At 39.3% G+C, this 18,897-nt stretch overlaps 2 protein-coding genes and 1 pseudogene across 2 annotated transcripts; 1 reads left to right on the plus strand and 2 right to left on the minus strand.

Annotated features, from left to right (window-relative positions):
- Positions 1–11,715, minus strand: part of LOC111887697 (AAA-ATPase At2g46620-like) — a 53,241-nt pseudogene extending 41,526 nt beyond the window's left edge.
- LOC111887668 (serine/threonine-protein kinase STY13) lies at positions 11,606–13,640 on the plus strand. Its single transcript, XM_023883841.3, has 3 exons — positions 11,606–11,833; positions 12,092–13,036; positions 13,148–13,640. The coding sequence occupies exons 2-3, from the start codon at positions 12,120–12,122 to the stop codon at positions 13,482–13,484; spliced, it is 1,254 nt and encodes a 417-aa protein (XP_023739609.1). The 5' UTR covers positions 11,606–11,833; positions 12,092–12,119; the 3' UTR covers positions 13,485–13,640.
- An 877-nt stretch (positions 13,641–14,517) lies between these two features.
- Positions 14,518–18,519, minus strand: LOC111887664 (uncharacterized). The gene is made up of 7 exons (XM_023883837.3): positions 18,254–18,519; positions 17,240–17,274; positions 16,990–17,131; positions 16,825–16,901; positions 15,737–16,369; positions 15,448–15,660; positions 14,518–15,018 (listed from the first exon to the last, which is right to left on the minus strand). The coding sequence occupies exons 1-7, from the start codon at positions 18,324–18,326 to the stop codon at positions 14,779–14,781; spliced, it is 1,413 nt and encodes a 470-aa protein (XP_023739605.1). The 5' UTR covers positions 18,327–18,519; the 3' UTR covers positions 14,518–14,778.
- Positions 18,520–18,897: the final 378 nt, after the last annotated feature.

The following is an 18,897-nucleotide window of genomic DNA, read 5'->3' on the forward strand; positions in this document are numbered from 1 at the left end:
GCAACGAGTACCCTAATAGAGTGTGTAAGCTTGAGAAATCCATTTATGGATTGAAGCAAGCACCTCACAGATGGAATCTTTGCTTTGATGAAAAGGTCAAGGAATTTGGCTTTTCTAGGAGTGAAGATGAGTCTTGCGTGTATGTCAAGGCTAGTTGGAGTATAGTTAGCTTTTTGGTGTTGTATGTGGATGACATACTACTTATAGGAAATGACATCCCAACTCTGTAGGAAGTTAAGTCCTGGCTTGGGAAGTGTTTCTCTATGAAGGACCTAGGAGAAGCTACCTATATTCTAGGGATAAGGATCTTGAGAGATCAGAGTAAAAGACTAATTGGACTTAGTTAGAGTACCTACTTGGATAAGGTGCTGAATAGATTCAGCATGCAGGACTCCAAGAAAGGAGAGTTACCCATCCAGAGTAACACCAGAATGAGTAAGACACAAAGCCCTAGCACTGAGGCTGAGATAGCAGAAATGAGTCGAATACCTTATGCTTCGGCTGTAGGATCGATCATGTATGCTATGATGTGTACTCGACCTAATATAGCCTTTTTCCTGAGCATGGTTAGCAGGTATCAGGCGAACCCTGGCAAGGCACACTGGACTGCGGTAAAGAATATCCTCAAGTGCCTACGGAGGACTAAGGACTGGGTCCTTACCCTCGGTGGGAGAGATGACTTGAGGGTTTTAGGGTATAGTGATGCTAGCTTTCAAACTTATAGGGATAATTTCCGCTCTCCATCAGGCTGGGTCTTTACCCTAAACAGAGGAGCAATTTCTTGGAAGAGTTCCAAGCAAGAGACAGTGGCTGATTCAACTTGTGAATCAGAGTATATTGCAGCTAGCGAGGCGGCAAAGGAGGCGATATGGCTGAAGAACTTCATTGGAGACCTTGGAGTTGTACCAGCTATTAAAGAGCCAATGGAAATTTTCTGTGATAGTGAAAGTGTTGTTGCCTTAGCCAAGGAACCAAGGGATCACGGGAGATCCAGACACATCGACAGAAAATACTATTTTATCAGACATCGGATAGAAGAAGGACTCCTAATGGCAAAGAGGGTATCATCGGATGAGAACCCAGCAGATCCCCTCACGAAGGGACTGACTCGGGTTAAGCATCTCCAGCATGCTCGGAGCATAGGGCTGAAGGATGATATTAGATTTAGTAGTTAGATAACCTTGAAATTTGTAAAGTGTAATTGACATTAGATGATGAACAAAAGGTGTTTTATTTATGAGTAAAGTGTTGCTATCTCTTGTCGATCGTTTACTATATTTCTTTTGCATGTTTTGACTTCCAGAATAATTTTGTTGGTATAACATATTATTCAAACCTCCACAGTCGGTCATATGTCGGAAGTAGGTATGAATCAAGACTGTCATGATTGGTTGCAGAGGTCTAAGGTGTTGGACAAGGCTACAACAATCATGAGTGCTCATAAGTTCTGAGCATTGGACTCAACCCACGCTCACTGGAATCACTTCATGGAATTCTATCTCGAGTGATCGTGAGACGGTAATATCATATAAGTCTTCAAACCTAGAGATATGATTTGTTACTTACAAGTTGGTTATGCATTGATTGTACGAAAACGCATTGGTAACTCGATGTTATAAAACGTGCTTTTGTGTATAATTCAATGAGTGGTAGAACAAACATATGAGTCGAAGTTTATCTGTTCCTTCTTGGATTAGAAGCTGATATCTGGGCCCCTCGATGATTTTGTTTTGACCTATGTACCGGGCCCGATCAGAACTAAGTTGATGTGTTCAATTAAGTTCTTTGTCAAACAAATCGGAAATCGGGAAACAAACTGCTGGACAATAAGTAAGACATTGTTCCATGTATTTGTCCGGCTGATATCTAGAACATAGGATTATATGATCACTTATCTTAAATGGTGTATCAACATCTTCTCAGTTCCGAGAGACCTTGAAAGAGCTACGATTGCCGATCGGTTCCTGAAGTACTGGAGTTATAGTTATTAGACTTATCCAAGTGGGAGACTGTTGGATAAGGTGTCTAAGTCCATAACTATTTCTGGTTAGTACTTGACCCGACCCAGCATGGTCCATTTGGGTTGCATGGCACCATGCAATTGGATAGACTAAATGAAAGGAATAACACTTGGAGATTATTAATATATTATAAGTTCTAATATATTAATAATATTATTTGATTAGTTTGATCAAAGAATTAATTTGGAATTAATTAAGTGATCAAAAGATAACTAATTAAATATATGGGTTGATTATGTAAATCATTCATATCTTGTATAGTGGGCTAAGAGGCTCCATGGATTATCAAGTTGGGTTCTACCCATAGGATGCTCCATGGATGCTCCATGGGAGTTACAAACCCATGGGTCATGGAAATGAAGAGTCATGACACATTAGGGTTTACATGGTGTAACCCTAGATGTGTCAACACTATATAAGAGTCCCATTCTCCACCAAAATCGGCTACACATAAGAAACAAGAGGGCTAGGCCGATTTCAAGAAGTGTGTATTCTCTCAAAAGTCTTTCCAAGAGCATTTGGTGTTGTGTGAAGCATTTGAGGCATCACACTTGTGGTGCTAGGCTCACAAGGTTTCAAGGAACATAAGCAACAACAAGGTAAGTTATTCTATCCTTCATTCAAGTTAGAAATTGTTCCCCATGTATGCTAGATAGGAATATAACCTTGGAATTCAACTTTGCATGATAATTAGACAAACACAGATCCAAGGTTATTAGGGTTGCATGTACACTTAGGAAGTGTTAGAATGCTAAAAATCCATCAAATGATACAACGAACCCCATAGAGGTAATGTCGCCAAATCTTGAGGGCGAAAACAACATCCCCCAGCTCCAAATCATGCGTCGGGTAATTCGCCTTGTGAGGCTTCAGCTGTCTCGAAGCGTAAGCTATAACATGCCCTCTCTGCATCAAAACTGCGCCCAAGCCTGATATGGACGCATCGCAGTATACCACAAAGTCCTCCATGCCCTCTGGCAGGGATAAGACTGGCACCTCGCACAATCTCTGTCTTAACGTCTCAAATGCAGCCTATTGCTCAGGCCCCCAACGAAAGACCACGAATTTTCTCGTCAACTCGGTCAGGGGCATGGCTATCTTAGAGAAGTCCTGAATGAACCTCCAATAGTAGCCTGCCAGTCCCAGGAAGCTCCAAATCTCAGATGGAGACCTCGGAACCTCCCACCTTATCACGGCCTCCACCTTGTCTGGGTCAACCGAAATCTCGTTCTGATTGACAAGGTGCCCAAGAATCTGCACCTCGCGCAACTAGAACTCACACTAAGAGAACTTAGCATACAAGTTCTCCCTCCTCAATGTACCAAGAACCTCCCGAAAGTGCTCCTAATGCTGCTCTCGTATCTTGGAATAAACCAAGATGTCATCGATGAAAACTATCACAGACCGATCCAACATCAGTCTGCACACGCGGTTCATGATATCCATGAACGCGGGAGGAGCATTGGTGAGCCTGAAAGGCATCTCCACGAACTCATAGTGTCCATAGCGCGTCTGGAACGCAGTTTTCTGCACATCCTCCTCTCTGACTCTCATCTGATGATATCCCGAACGCAGATCAATCTTGGAGAACAAGATGCTCCTTGCAGCTGGTCAAAGAGGTCATCAATCCTCAGGAGTGGGTAACGGTTCTTCACCGTTACCTTATTCAACTCCCGGTAGTCTTTACACTTCCGATGCGACCCATCCTTCTTCTTCACAAACAGAATCGGGGCTCCCCACGGTGAACTGCTCGGTCTAATTAATCCCTTTTCTAACAGCTCCTGCAGCTGCGTAGACAACTCTTGCATCTTGGGAGGAGCCAACCGATACGGTGCCTTGGCTATCGGAGCCGCACCAGGGACTAGGTCGATCCTGAACTCTACCTGCCTCTCCGGAGGTATCTCAGTCAACTCCTCAGGGAATACATCCGTAAACTCTCGTAACACGGGCACATCGCCCACCGTCACCTTACCCACTTCCCGGATATCCATAACATAGGTGACAAATCCTGCGCAACCCTGCTAAAGGTAGCTCCTAGCTCTCGATGCTGAACATAAAGTTGGTCCTTGCTGTGGCCTCTCGCCCTGAATCACCAGCTTTCCCCCACTTGGGGTCTTGATCCGCACCAACTGCTGCGCACAGTCGATCACTGACCCATTGGGGCTTAGCCGATCCATACCAATAATAACCTTGTTCCCCTGCAAAGGTATGGGAACCAAGTCTACCAGGTAATGCTCCTCGAACAGCCTCAAAACACAATCTCGGTAGAACTTTGATGCTCGCACTCACTGGTCGTCCGCAATCTCAACCTCCAAAAGGCAATCCAGCATGCTCGAAGACTCGGGAAACTTCTTGCTAAGCGCAAGAGAGACAAACGATCAGGTAGCACCCGAATCAAACAATACCTAAACTAGGATATCGTTCACATGGAATGATCCTAAATAAAGCACACACATAACATATCAAAATCACAACGATATAACATAAAAGCATAAGAAAGAAATCATACCCGTCACCACATCGGGTGCAGCGCATGCGTCCTCGGCTGTCAACTGAAATGCTCGGCTCCGCACCACTGGAGCCTCTACCTTGGCCTTCCGGCCATCCGTAACGCGCGTTGCTGCTAGGGTTGGCACCGCTGCTATCAATCTAGGGCAGTTGGCCTTCTTGTGGCCCCTCTGATTGCAATGGAAGCAAATCAGGTCTGACATCTGCATTGCAGGGGCGGGGCAGTACAATCCCTGCCATAGTGCCCCGTCTTGCCGCACTTGTAGCAGACCGATGATCCTGCTCTACAAGCTCCCTCATGCGGCCTGCCGCATTTCCTGCAACGGCTCTGAACCGGCTGGCCCTTCGACCTAACGTCAGATCCCTTGGGTTTCTTCCCCGAAACCCCTGTCACCTGCTCAGTCTTTGCTTTCCTCTTCCTACCGTGCTCCAAATCGAGCTCCCTCTTCCGCGCCCTGGCGATCATGGACTCCAGGTTCGGGCAGGCTGAATAGCTGACATGCTCCCGGATATCAACCCTCAACATATCATGGTAGCCGGTCTTCCGCATCTCCTCATCCCCCTCATACTGGGGTACTAACAATGCTCTCTCTCGGAACTTGGCGGTGATTTCCGCCACAGTCTCCGTAGTCTGTCTCATATCCAAAAACTCTCTGGCCAGCTGCTGAAGCTCCACAGCTGGTGTAAACTCAGCCCTAAATCTGGTCACAAAATTTGACCAAGTCATAGCCTCGATGGCTGGGGCTCCCAACGAGTCACCAACTGACTCCCACCAATCTCTGGCTCTATCCCTCATACATCCCGTAGCAAAACGGACCTTCGACCCTTCTGGGCAGAAGCTCGTCAATTGCGCAGACTCAATGTCTGTGATCCATCTCCTGGCAGCAATGGGGTCCTTTACCCCGTGAAAATCCGGCGCACCACTCCCTTGGAAGTCCTTGAAGGACAGTGTGCACGTACCCGTCTGGCTAGACGCCAGGTCACTCCTGAATGCTCGGAGGCGATCCTCCATGAGCTCAACAATCCCTTCCTTGATCGACCCGAAAATAACCGAGGTCGACTCAAGGATACCTCTCGTGATCTCAGACGCGATGAACTCCTATAACCCGTCATCAACCTGCTCTGATCCTGCACCCGAGCCTAATCCTGAACCTCCTGCTCCTTGTCGCTTGATTGCCATACTGCAAATAAACACATAAACATCAGGATCATTCATTCTCTCGAGAGGTCTCACACACACTCCAAGTTCCGTGGTTCCATCTCGGCCCTCCTTGACTCGAGTACGGATCCTCTGCTTCCAGTAGTACGTGCCCATACTACCTTCCACATCTATCCGTACTTTCCTCAAGGATTGCTTGAACTTTACCAAGTCCCTTTACCGATACCCTTTCCTATTAATCTCGTCCTAGGCTTTCCTAGGGCACTCTCCGACCTACTCTCCGTCATCAGCTGCACTAGGAGTCTCTGCTTCCCTCCCCTAAATAGCTTGCGAATACTGTTATATATCCGCTCACTAGTTAGTTAAAGTTAGCCATGACCCCTTAATCACAAAGCAAGCAGCATTCGTGCATCGAGTAACCACATAAGGCATAACCTAATTAGGTTATCCTACCGCTGACCAAACAGTCCTAGCATACAGCTCCTACAACCGGCATTCAAGGCATCCTCTAGATCCTTAGCCCTAATCTAGCATGCAGTTCTTGGAATCATATATCAGGCATACAAGGCATCCTTCTAGACCCTTATCCCTAATCTAACATGCAGTTCTCAGAATCATGAATCATACACATAACATAACAAGTATGGGTATCTTGGGGAAAACTTACATGAGCTCGGCCGGTCGCACGCATCACACACCTTGTCTGTTCTCAAAATTCCTTAACTTAAAAAATTTTAAAAAAAATTGTTTTCCTTGAAGAAATCTTTTAGTCCCTCAGTTTAAGTCCAGACACCCCCAAGGGTGTGTCCGAATCCCTCAAACCAGGGCTCTGATACCATCTTGAAACATCCCAAAAATCGAGCCCAAAAATTTCATTTTTAATTAAGTAACTCATAACATAGTTTACCAAACATTGCCAATGTCATATCAATTTACAAAACCATAACAACGTGTCTGAAAACCATATCAACGAATGTAATAAAAATCAGAGTACAAGCCCAGAAAACTCCATGCGGAAATCATGTGAGTGTATGTGTGTGTGATGTGCTGCTACACCGCCGGCTCCTTCCCTTTGGACGAAGAGGTACCTGAAACCAAAAATAAAACTGTAAGCACAAAGCTTAGTGAGTTCCCTATCATAACACATACCATACAATCACATAGCATACATACCGCCGAGCAATTCTGGGGTGCCTGACCTACCTAGTACGGCCATTCTGGGGTGCCGACCTACCCGTGTCAAGCTATTCTAGGGTGCTGACCTACCTGTGTCAAGCCGTTCTGGGATGCTGACCTACCCATCAGTCCTAACAACTGAACCTCGGGTACTATTCCACCCCTACTGCTACTATCACATATATTATAACATAAGCATACTATCAGACATATCTGGGATGCCTGACCTATCCTTCGGTCCTAACAACCGAACTTGGGGACTATTCCGCTCCTACTACCACTATCACACATAACATATCATGCCAGCATATAACATATCATCACATATTGTCAGACATATCTGGGGTGCCTAGCCTACCCTTCAGTCCTAACAACCGAACTTTACTACTATCACATATAACATATCATGCCAACATATAACATATCAGGTAGTAGCAAACCTAGATGATATCACCAAGACAATCATCTAACATACAACTCTTACTGGTGGGCCGACATTGTGGCCATAGACCCACCGCTACTGGAAGGTAACTCACCTCGATGTTGTGTAGCGTCTGAACTGCCCTCGGCGTGAAGGTCGGCTCTCCTCGACTCCTTAATCCCTACACGACAATCCTCAAGTCATCAAACAGAGCATATAACCCTAACCAGGGTCAATACCATAACTAGTCAAAGTCAACATCCAGTTGACCCGACTCGCTGAGTTGGCTCGCTAACTCGCCGAGTCCATACTCCTCTAATCCAATACAACCCCGACTCAACTCCTCGAGTCTAGAAAGAACTAGTAGAGTTCTCCTTCATTCAAACCATCAAGACTATCTTCATCCGACTCGCTGAGTTCTTCCTTCAACTCGGCGAGTTCATCTCCCTCTTAAGAACATGTCCAGTCTATGACTCGCCGAGTTGTATGAACAAATCATCGAGTCAATCTTCAAAGGTTGGGAGATTTCCTTGGACACGCCAAGTCTGTTCATACACTCGTCGAGTCCCATGATTCTCAGGTCCTTTTTTGCGTCTAAACATCTACGGGACTTCCCTCCCTAACAACTGGTCCATTCCCAAAATGAATTTGGTGGTCATTACACCTCGACTCACCGAGTCTCAAGAACAACTCAGCGATTCCATCTTTGACCATTACCATACAGCCGATTTAAATGGGTCTTAACACATCAAAACCATAGATCTGGCCTCCTAATGTCCATTTTATACGTAAAGTTCCAAACTTGGTGCACATGCATGATGTTTTAGGCTCAAAAATCCATAAAAGGTGCTCTACAATGTGCATGGGGCTCTCATGGCCATAAAGTTGGCACCTTTATGCCATGAGACCCCTCCAATGACTCAGATCTGAAAGTAGAACCCCATGAATCACTTTACAAATCCGAAAATGGTTGGGCAGTGATGGGCCTTCAGGAGTCGGTCAAGGACCCAAGGACTGGTTTAGGCTTGAGAGGAAAGCTCATTTGAGGATTTGGACCCAATTTATAAAATTGGTACATTTAGGGACTTTAATAGGCTTTAACGAGTTTGAAAGGACTAGAAAGGATTGGGTCTAGGTCATGGCCCAAATTAGATCAAAAGGGGTAAAACAGTCATTTTACCCTTAGAAGGATTTTCAGTTTTTGACTAAGTGTTTATTTGATCATAATAGCCGGGGAGTAGTTAGAGCAGCGGACAGAGCTACCTTGCTCGAGTTTTTAGCAGCCAGATTGAGAGGTGAGTTTTCTCCAGTAGGAACGGGTTGAAGGCACCAATGTCGGCCCGTTTATGTATGTTAGTGTATACCAGATTTAGATCTGATGTCGGGGTTAGCCCGATGCAGTTTATATGTTTCGAATTTCTGTCCGATGTCGGGCGAGGCCCAAGGAAGGATTATATGTATGATTCCGAGCTACGTTTCAATACCGGGTGTTACCCGAGGCAGTAGTGTATGTTTAGTTATACTTGTTGTCTTTGTGATACTTGTATGTGCCTGATAGAGAGATGAGTGTGGGTGGGGGCCCGTATCTCATCACTAGCTGAGTGTGGTCGGGGCTGTATATCTCATTAGTAGCAGAGTAGGGGCGGGGCCCAAGATAGGCGGGGCCTTGAGACTAGCAGTTATAGTATAGCGATTGTTTGTTATGTATTAGCATGCTTATATGTTATTAGCGGGCGGGGCCCCGGAGACAGGCGGGGCCTAGTAGAAACAGATCTGTATACCGAGCGGGGCTCGATGTCAGGCGGGGCCTGATGTCAGATTCGTCCGATGTCGGGCGGGGCTCGATGTAGCGGGCTAGGCCTAACGTTTGCAATATGTGTTTACGTGTATGTTATATGTGGTAGTATGGGGAACTCACTAAGCTTCGTGCTTACAATTTTCAGTTTTGGTTTCAAGTACTTCCAGTAGCGGATGGAAGAGCTCGGGAATACTGCATGACACACACCAAGAAGTTTTAGCCTGAGATGTTTACTATGATAAAAAGAACATGTTTTGAGATGATACTTTGATTTGATATAACGATTTTTTTATGAATGAAATGGTTGATAATTATGGTTTTTATTAATGATTTAAAACGAAATTTTTGGACCGTATTTTTGGGATGTTACAGATAGCGTCTTTGAGTTCATGTACAACTTTAGTTCCTTACATCTCGACTCAATATCTTTTGAAGCTCTGTAAATATGTTAAATATAAGATTGCAAAATCCTTCGCTTATCTTTCTTCTTCAACTTGAGCATAAAGGTTTTTTTGTGAATGTTTTGTTCTTCAATTTTGTCGAATTTGTTTGTCCAGGAAACCCTAGCACTGAGAAAGGTGCATTGAATGGTTTGATCGTCATTGAGACACAGGAGGATGTCGTTTGGTTTATTCCCTGACACGAGGTTTGTGAAGTCGGAATCTTTAAAGTGGGTTGTGTTACATGAAATCTTAATTTTGACTATTAAGTTTGACTATTTGGTTGAAACCTGCTATATCAGGTAGTGCAGGTAGGTAGCAGCAGCAAGGACCAAAAAAGCAGGTAGACATCTACTGTATGCCCCAGAAAATACTAAAAAATGTTTTGGAATTGAATGAGTAAATTCGAAATAGTTTGTTGGGCTAATGTGTCCCGGTTTGATATAATATCTGAATCAACTTGTTGAATAATTAAAAAAAAAACAAAGCACCAAAAAAATTCCAAACAATAAACATAAATCATTTCACATAGAACATTATACTTTGGATACAAGCTTGACTCCAATAAAAAAAGTATTAAAATTGGGGAGTAATCGAGTGATTCGAGTCGTTTACAGTGTAAAGCTCAAGCTCGACTTGAATAAAAAAATTTGAAGCTTAAAACTCGACTTGGTCAATCTTTAAATTCCAATGTTAAGCTTAACTCGATTGATCCTTAAATTTCAAGTTCAAACCCAAGCTCAAGAAAGAAACAAATCAATTTATATTTATATTAATATTCCAACATACAAAGTTTCACAGCCCCTTATTTATGATTTTTTATTACTAATTGGTGATATTCTTTATATTGAAAATGCATAGGTATTTACTATTTTTATGACATTGACATGACAAATAAGAATAGTTTTGTATTGAATCAATGGAGGTGACCTAATAAGATGCAAAGTAGAATGGTTCAAACCGTATAAATATCATAACTACAATTACATTATGTTTTGGAAAAAAGATATATACATAAAAAGATTAGATCATAAAAATAAGTTAATTTATTTTCTTAATTTTGCAAAAACAATCTTAAAGAACTACAATAAATCGTAATTGTAGACCAATAATAAACATTGACTTATATAAAATAGTGACTTATACAAACCTATAGTATATCATAATTGTGGACCATTTTTGTAGATCAAGTGTTTCATGAAACAAGAATCACAATTAGTAATTACAAAATGTATAAAAAGAAATTGCAAAACGGTACAAAAGTCCTACTATGATATTTGTTGGTTGCCTGTTGCCGATTTGATATATAAATTCTAAATTAAAAGAGAGCCTTAATTTTAATTTTGGATTGTCATAGCATGTATCATATAATATTGTTGAAGGTCTCAAGGGTTTATGTGACAAAGTTTGTGATTTGATAAAGAATGTCATTTTTCTCCGACACTTTTATCCCAACAAAAATGGTAAATTTATGGGTTATACTAACATTCAATATGCCCAAAACGCCCTTCATCTAATAAACTCCCACAATTATAGCAAAGCTTTCTAGAAGAGTTGGAGAAAGCTTGCCTAGCCATGTTGTAGATCTTTTAGACATGTATCAAAGTCTAAAAACTACAAGTGAGGTCAAAGCAGTTATGACTTAAAATGAAAGTAGATCACAAAGTTTATGTTTAATGGAAGTAGCATACTATTCAAGTAACATACACACATCAATATTGTCCCACATATCGAAAATGACAATATTGCCCCTGACTACTATCATATTACATTGAGTTGGTAATTGTTTGATTAGTCGGGATTGGAAAATTATCGATTTTCAGTAGCTCAATTATAGTACTTCTAATTGAAGGGTAATTATGTAATTCTTGTATTTATGCACTGCGACTATAAAGGAATAGAAGGGTAAGGTTGTGGTTATATAATTCTTGTAACCTTTTAAATAGAAAATAGTTACTAAAAATATTTATTAATCATATATTTCATATATTAGATATTAATTATATTATTATTTAATCAGCTAAAACAAAATTCTTTAGACGAAAAAAAGCTTTATAGATCGTATATTTATATGATCCGATTTAATAACCATTCCTCGTCTTCTTCTTGGACCTTTGTAGGATCACCGTGTTTTCGTCGTCATCGTCGTCCCCAAAAAGAAAAAGTTCACTCACAAACATCGTTAACTCCATCGATTCTACAAAATCATCCATTCACTGCTCTTTGATCATCTTTCAATCTCCGAATGAAGAAAGGAGAAAAGCCTTGCTGATAACGTGGAACTTCCTCAATCCTTCACCTGCGTTTTTGGTAATACATGCTTCGTATGATTGTATCTTCATGAATCATCGTTCAATTTGAAACCTTTACTTGTATATTTCCTAAACTTTCATTACGTTGACTGTAAAACGGAGGATTTTGATCGATTTTTCATCTGTTCAAAAGTCTTCGTTTTGTTTTTCCGTACGACTGGTGTGTGAAACCAAGATTTTTATATTTTTCCTCTCCTTTTCTGAACCGATGACTTGTTCCTTTCACTAAATTTCACACGAAATTGATTGATTTTAGGTCTGATTGATCCAAAAGAAAGTGGATAATGAAGGAGGATAAAAAAGTTACAGGCTTCATCGGCCTAAACAACAATTTCCAAGACATGACACAAGAATTCCACCTCAAGCTCAATGAAAACATGTCAATGGAAAGCTTCATTAGCTTGAACATGACCAACAATGGAGGTTCAATAGCATTCTCTATTACCAACAGCAGTGTGGGGTCAAATAACTCCTCCAATGGTTCCAACACTAGGATGTTCTTGTTACCTAACCATGACTTGAACCATGGTTCGAACCCATACTCTAATGGTGTTGGACATAGTGTTGTTAACAGCAGAAGACTCATCCCACATGGGTCAACCCCTGATGCATTGGCTCAAGCCTTACTTGACCCTCGTTTCCCAACAAAAGGGCTAGAAAACTACGAAGAATGGACCATCAAGCTTAAGAAACTCAACATGGGTCCCGCTTTTGCTCAAGGTGCTTTCGGGAAGCTTTATAAAGGGATCTACAATGGTGAAGATGTTGCGATAAAGCTTTTGGAAAAACCAGAAGAGAATTTAGATGTGGCAAATGCTATGGAGAAACAATTTCAGCAAGAAGTGAAGATGCTTGCAGGATTAAACCATCCGAATATTGTAAGATTCATCGGAGGGTGTCATAAACCGATGGTGTGGTGTATAGTAACGGAGTATGCGAGGGGTGGTTCGGTTCGGCAGTTTTTGAACAGGCGGCAGAATAGGGCGGTGCCGCTCAGATTGGCGGTGAAACAGGCGGCGGATGTGGCTAAGGGAATGGAGTATGTTCATGGAGTTGGAGTGATTCATCGGGATTTGAAATCGGATAATCTTTTGATTTCAAAAGATCAATCGATTAAGATTGCGGATTTTGGTATTGCGAGGATTGAGGTGAGGACCGAAGGTATGACACCGGAGATGGGGACGTATCGGTGGATGGCTCCGTAAGTTTACTTAAACTTTCTATTTTAAAATAATAAAAAAAAAAGTGTATTTTTTGAGCAATGATAATTTCTATAAATGGTAATGATTTAATTTAGTAATATTTTATGTAGGGAGATGATTCAGCATAGGCCTTATACCCAGAAAGTGGATGTGTATAGCTTTGGGATTGTGTTATGGGAACTTATAACAGGGAAGCTACCATATCACAACCTTACAGATGTACAAGCTGCATTTGCTGTTGTGAATAAAGGTATTCGTCCGGCTATTCCAGATGATTGTCTTCCGATTCTTGGTGAAATAATGACACGTTGTTGGGATGTGGACCCACATGTGAGGCCACATTTCAGTGAAGTTGTTAAAATGTTGGAAAAGGCTGAAATTGAGGTTGTGACATCGGTTAGGAAGGCTCGGTTTAGAAGCTGTTGTGTACCCATGACAATCGATTGATATGTACGACTTTAAAGTTTAAAGATAAAGAAGATAGAAGTGGTTTTATATATGTATTTAAAGGATGATTTCTTTCTATATATACGTTGAAAAGAAAGGGAAATGTGATATGAAGTATGAACTGCCTGTTTTGTGGGTGGTATGTTAATATGTTTACTTTTTTGTTATAATTTTTGAAAAATAAAAACTCAGACTAATATTTCAACGTGTTTAAGGAACTTTTTAAAAAAATTTCCAAATATATTTTTTATTAATTAAAAAAATAAAATCTCCAAAAAAGTCTCAATAAACCTTAATTTACAAAAAAGTTTCAAACTAAAATTTGTTTACGAAAAAAATCTTAATTACCGGTAAAATGACGATTTGACTCAATTTTTCCGGTTTACCGATTTCATTACTTACCTGGTTTAATTAAAATCTCATTATTTTACCATAATTTACAAATAAGTCCCAAATTATGGTAAAACAATAGAATTTTAATGTAGTTATGGTAAAATAATGAGGATTTAATAAAATCAGATAAGTATTGAAACCAATAAACAGGGAAAAAACAGTCAAATCATCATTTTTACCGGTAATTAGGACTTTTTCGTAAACAAATTTTAATTTTGGATTGTTTAGTAAATTAAGATGAATATTATAATTTTTCCAGAGATTTCCTTTATAAAAAAAACCTCAATATGTCCTTTTATATGATTTTACATATTTCAACTAATTTATTAAAAGTTATTTTTTTTATCGGGTAACAGCTAATTTTCAACTAATTAGCCAAAGATAGCCTTAATGAAAATATATTGACCAAATGACATGCTTAAAAATAGCCTTAAGGCCTTTGTTTCAAATATATAGTGAATTCTTTCTCTTACGAAATCCATGGTTTTTTCTTTGGTTTTGGAGTTTTCTATGTACATTTGTGTTCTTATTTCTCTATTGATTTTTATTGAATGAGTTGTTGGAAAACTTTGATACCATTTTGTTAATGAAAACAACTTATGCCTGACTCATCATAAATTATACAGAAAAAAGAAAACTATGTGATAACCATTTTGATCAATTCCTTTAACTGATAATGTTACACTTGTTTGGGTAGCAACTCAACAACCACCCTGTCATAACTACTCAAATTACAATGGAATCGGCTTCAGCCATGGCCGGATAATACCTCAACCACCTCTAATCACAACCACCACCACCTCCTACCGCTAGAAATATAACAAAGGGGTGAAGAACCAAAAGCTTGACAAAAGTCAAAATAAAAGTAGGAAAGGCCTTCAAACTAGTGAAAAGGGTTGGTTTAAGATTTAGTAACCTCATTTTGGTTTTCTAACTGGAGAGAGTTAGCAACTCTATCCGAAAGGCGATTTATCGAAGCATCATCAATGGTGTTTTTGGTAGAAAAAACTTGTTCCTTAGTTCTCTTTTCTTGCAAAGATTTCTCACGTTCATCGTAAAAATTAAAATCATCCAAGATTGATGTATCCGCATCATGCTCTTTAAAGATTTTCAACATTGTGTTCCCCTCTTCAAGTTTCACCTACACAAAGTGATAAAAGAAACATTAAAATCCTCCACGATCAAACATTGATGGTAATAAAGCCTTGTACTGTGTTTGACATGCATTGGACTGTGACCAGGGGAAAAAAGTAAATTTTGTCCCCCAAAAAAGTGTGACAAGGACTCAGCTCTTGATCTCATTTGCGCAAAAGACGAAAATGTCATTCTCATCCAAAAGGCACGACAAACACTCGATCACAGTCTCTTTGTTCTAAAAAGACGTAAATACCCTCCTCACAATCACCTTCATATTCATATCCATCATCATCATAGTCTAACCGACAAAAATTGCAATCATTTGTCCTATCCAAAAAGTTGGAACAAGATGGGAGAACAAGGCCATGACCCCTTTTTCAATCTCTTGTTTATGCAAAAGACATAAATACCCTTATCATCAAAATCAAAATACCTCTTGTGAGTCTCGGCTATGAGTGACAGGCTTATTATCATTATTTTCAAGAAGAATATGTCTAAATCGACTATTAGGGACATCTTTAATAATATGCCATTTAACCCGAAACTGCCCACTCCACCTATCCTGTTGCCAATAATCCGCATCTTTCTCAAAATCCACACCTCCAATCATCTCAGCAACCCCACAAAACTGTCCACTCGCATTCACCTACAACAATTTCAATCAAAAAATAATCTTACAAAAACAAATTATCCAAGAATTAACACAAAAACTAAAAACCCACCGAAAAAAAGAGAAAAACCCTAGAAGCGTACTCCTTTGCTTCTTTAAATGCAGCATCTAGCTTTCGATTCCCAAGTGGGGTACTTGCCCAAACACCATACTTTATACTTCTATGAACATTATCTTCACTAAAAGATTTAATCACAAAAAATTTCGCCTTTTCATAACTTGTAACAAAATCTTCATTTGACATATGCTCACCCGTTGTTGTTCCCTTCGGTTTCAATGCCCTTGGTCCTCGGTTCCTATCACTTGTAGTCGCGCTCAAGCTAACCGAGTCGACTCGGTCCATATTTTTGTCGACCCGGGTCGCTTCATAAGAACCATGATATGGGCCAAGTATGCCAACCGGGTTCGATTGGGTTGATACGGGTTCACATTGGGTGATTTCATTAGGGAATTTGTAGAATCCAAGGTTGTTATTTCTGGGGTATTGTAGATAATAATCGGTTGGTGAAATTGGTTGCGAGTAGTATGATGGAGAAATTGGGAGTTGATGTGGTGAATAGAGTTGACCATCGATCATTATTGGTGATAGTTGACTTGCGATTTGTGGGAATTGAGCGTATGCGATTTGAGTGTCGTATGTGAAAGCAGGATGATATAGAAGAGAGGAATTATCGTTGTAGATTGCCTGAATTAGGTCAACAAAAAGATGGAGAAAATAAGTATAAGTTGAATAAAATAGTAAAAGATTGAAACATTATAGCATAAATCACTAAAAAAAGAAGAAACATTGTAGCATAAATAAGTTTTTGTGGAGTGAAAAGTGGTTACATATTTTAGGACGAAAATACACAGTATTTCATTCATAACTTGGTAAAACAATGAAATAGTATTGCATAAATCGATAAATAAAGTGAAACATTGTTGAGTAAATTCGTTAAAAAGTGAAGCATTGTTGCATAAATGTGTCCCAGTTACAATGTTGCATATTTTGATCCTAGAATGAAACATGGATGTATTTTGTCTAAAGAATCATTTTGTTGCATAAATTTTTTTTAAAAAAATGTGAAACATTTTCTATATAAATTTGTATTGAACCTAAAGAAAAATGTAAATGCTTTATAATGACAAATGGACTCTTACCGGGGACATAATTTGCAAATTGTTAGTATGAACATAATTCGAACCTTCTCCCCAATTAATCAATCCATCATCATAACCTGATTAAATTTACAAGATAATTAAGTCAAAATTTTAAAATCCCCAAAGTCAACCTGATTTTTTATTTTTATTTTTTTGTAGACTGACCTCCATAATAGTATGTTTGTACTGGAGCAATGTAAGTGTTTGATGAGTTTATAGGGGTATGAGATCGACTTGCATTCCAGGCTTCTGATTGGTTGGCTGCATCAATAGAATGATTCAAAGAAACAAATGTTTCATTGTTTGGCTGAAAATAAAAATAAAGTATTAATATAACATGTTATATTTAAGCTAAGAAAATAGAAAATATTAAAAAGATCATGAATAAAAGCTTTAAAGTTGAAAAAAAAAATACCTTCTCTATTCGTTTCTCAGCCGAAGGACCATCACCTGTTTCAAGTTTCAGAATTTGTCTGAGAGTTAGCAGTTCACAGACAGAACATGTTGTACTGTGTTTGGTATACTGTACTGTGGACTATGACAGATGTAATGAAAAAAAAGCTGTAGCTTTTTGTCTCATCCAAAAAGGCGGAACAAGGATTATCAGACTCTTTGAGTTTGACACTTAAACAAAAGACTCTTTCTTTGAACAGTTTGAATGAAAGTAAATGACCATTTTACCCTTGTGTTTAGATATGTCATTGTACTGCACTATTTATTTAAGAACTGTTATATTTTGAACTTAGAAATCACTATTTATTTGTTACCAAAGAGTAAATGACCATTTTACCCTTGTGTTTGGATATAAATTTAATTATATTTAATCACATCACCAAGTGAAAAAGAAATACCACTTAAGAAACTTCACATGAAAACACACCACTATAATCTTGAATTCTTGAGTAAGACATAAAGCATCCATTCCCCATGATTGCAGTATTTCTAATTAATGATATCACTTAATGAAGTTTAAAATTCTAAATCAGGGTTTACACAGAAACTTATAACTTAAAATCAGCCATCTTCAGAAAAGAAAAAAAAACATAGATACATATAAATGTAACTTAGGGTGAATTCTAGGGTTTGCAATAAAACAAGCATAAGATCCGAATCCAAAACAAAAATCAAATCAAAACCCACATTTTAACTACAATTGAAAATGCGAACCCAGATCAATCTCAACCCCAATTCACAAAAAAGAAAACCTTAAATCATGCTAAATTTGTAAGTGATAACACCAGATTCCCAAATCTTACAACCGCAATAACGAACAAGAGGAATTGACATAAACTAAGTTAAATTTGTGAGAAAAAAAGAACAAATCAAATCAACTTATCATCCCTGTGTCAAAATTGACATTAAAAATTCAAATTTCAAATTACTAACAACTAAAAGATCGTGAATTCAGTAATGAGAAAGAAAAACATACCATGATGTAAGGGGAGAGTTGGAATTGAAGCAGAAGAACTTCGATCTTGTCCCTGTTGACTTGATTCGTCCATGATTTTCCCCAATTGGTTGAGATTAAATCAAATCAGAAACGTTTTTCTATTGTAAAAGAACCCAGAGAACAAAAAATAATCAAGATTGAAGCATCGAACTCAAATCGTCATCATCACTAGGAGAATAAATTAATCAGAAGAAAGAAAGCAAGAAATTTTTAAAAAGGGTTTTAGGTCATACACATATAGATACAAAATTTATGTATATAACATACAAATTTACACATGCATCGGTAAAAGCGTGATATAGTCAAGCAAGAAAGAAAGGGTATCGTCTTTTTCCAGAACTAAAATAGAAATTCCTAAATAATGTACAAGTTTTGATGAAGCTTTTACAATCCACCGATGCGTATGTGATCTGGATTTAATTATTACCTTTTTAATTTAGTTTTTACCATCAATATAGGCGGTTGGATTTCCTTTTAAATTCAGAGGATCTCGTGTGAATGGACATTGGGCTTTTGGCTTTTGTAGAATCTGGCAGTTTAAGCTCCACTTGATTTGATGGCGAGTGACTGACACGCAAGTGGTTTTGTGTGCTCTTTATGATGAGCGTGGCGGTCACGCGATC

Source organism: Lactuca sativa, chromosome 7 (genome assembly GCF_002870075.4).
Source record: "Lactuca sativa cultivar Salinas chromosome 7, Lsat_Salinas_v11, whole genome shotgun sequence".
Lineage (NCBI taxonomy): Eukaryota > Viridiplantae > Streptophyta > Magnoliopsida > Asterales > Asteraceae > Lactuca > Lactuca sativa.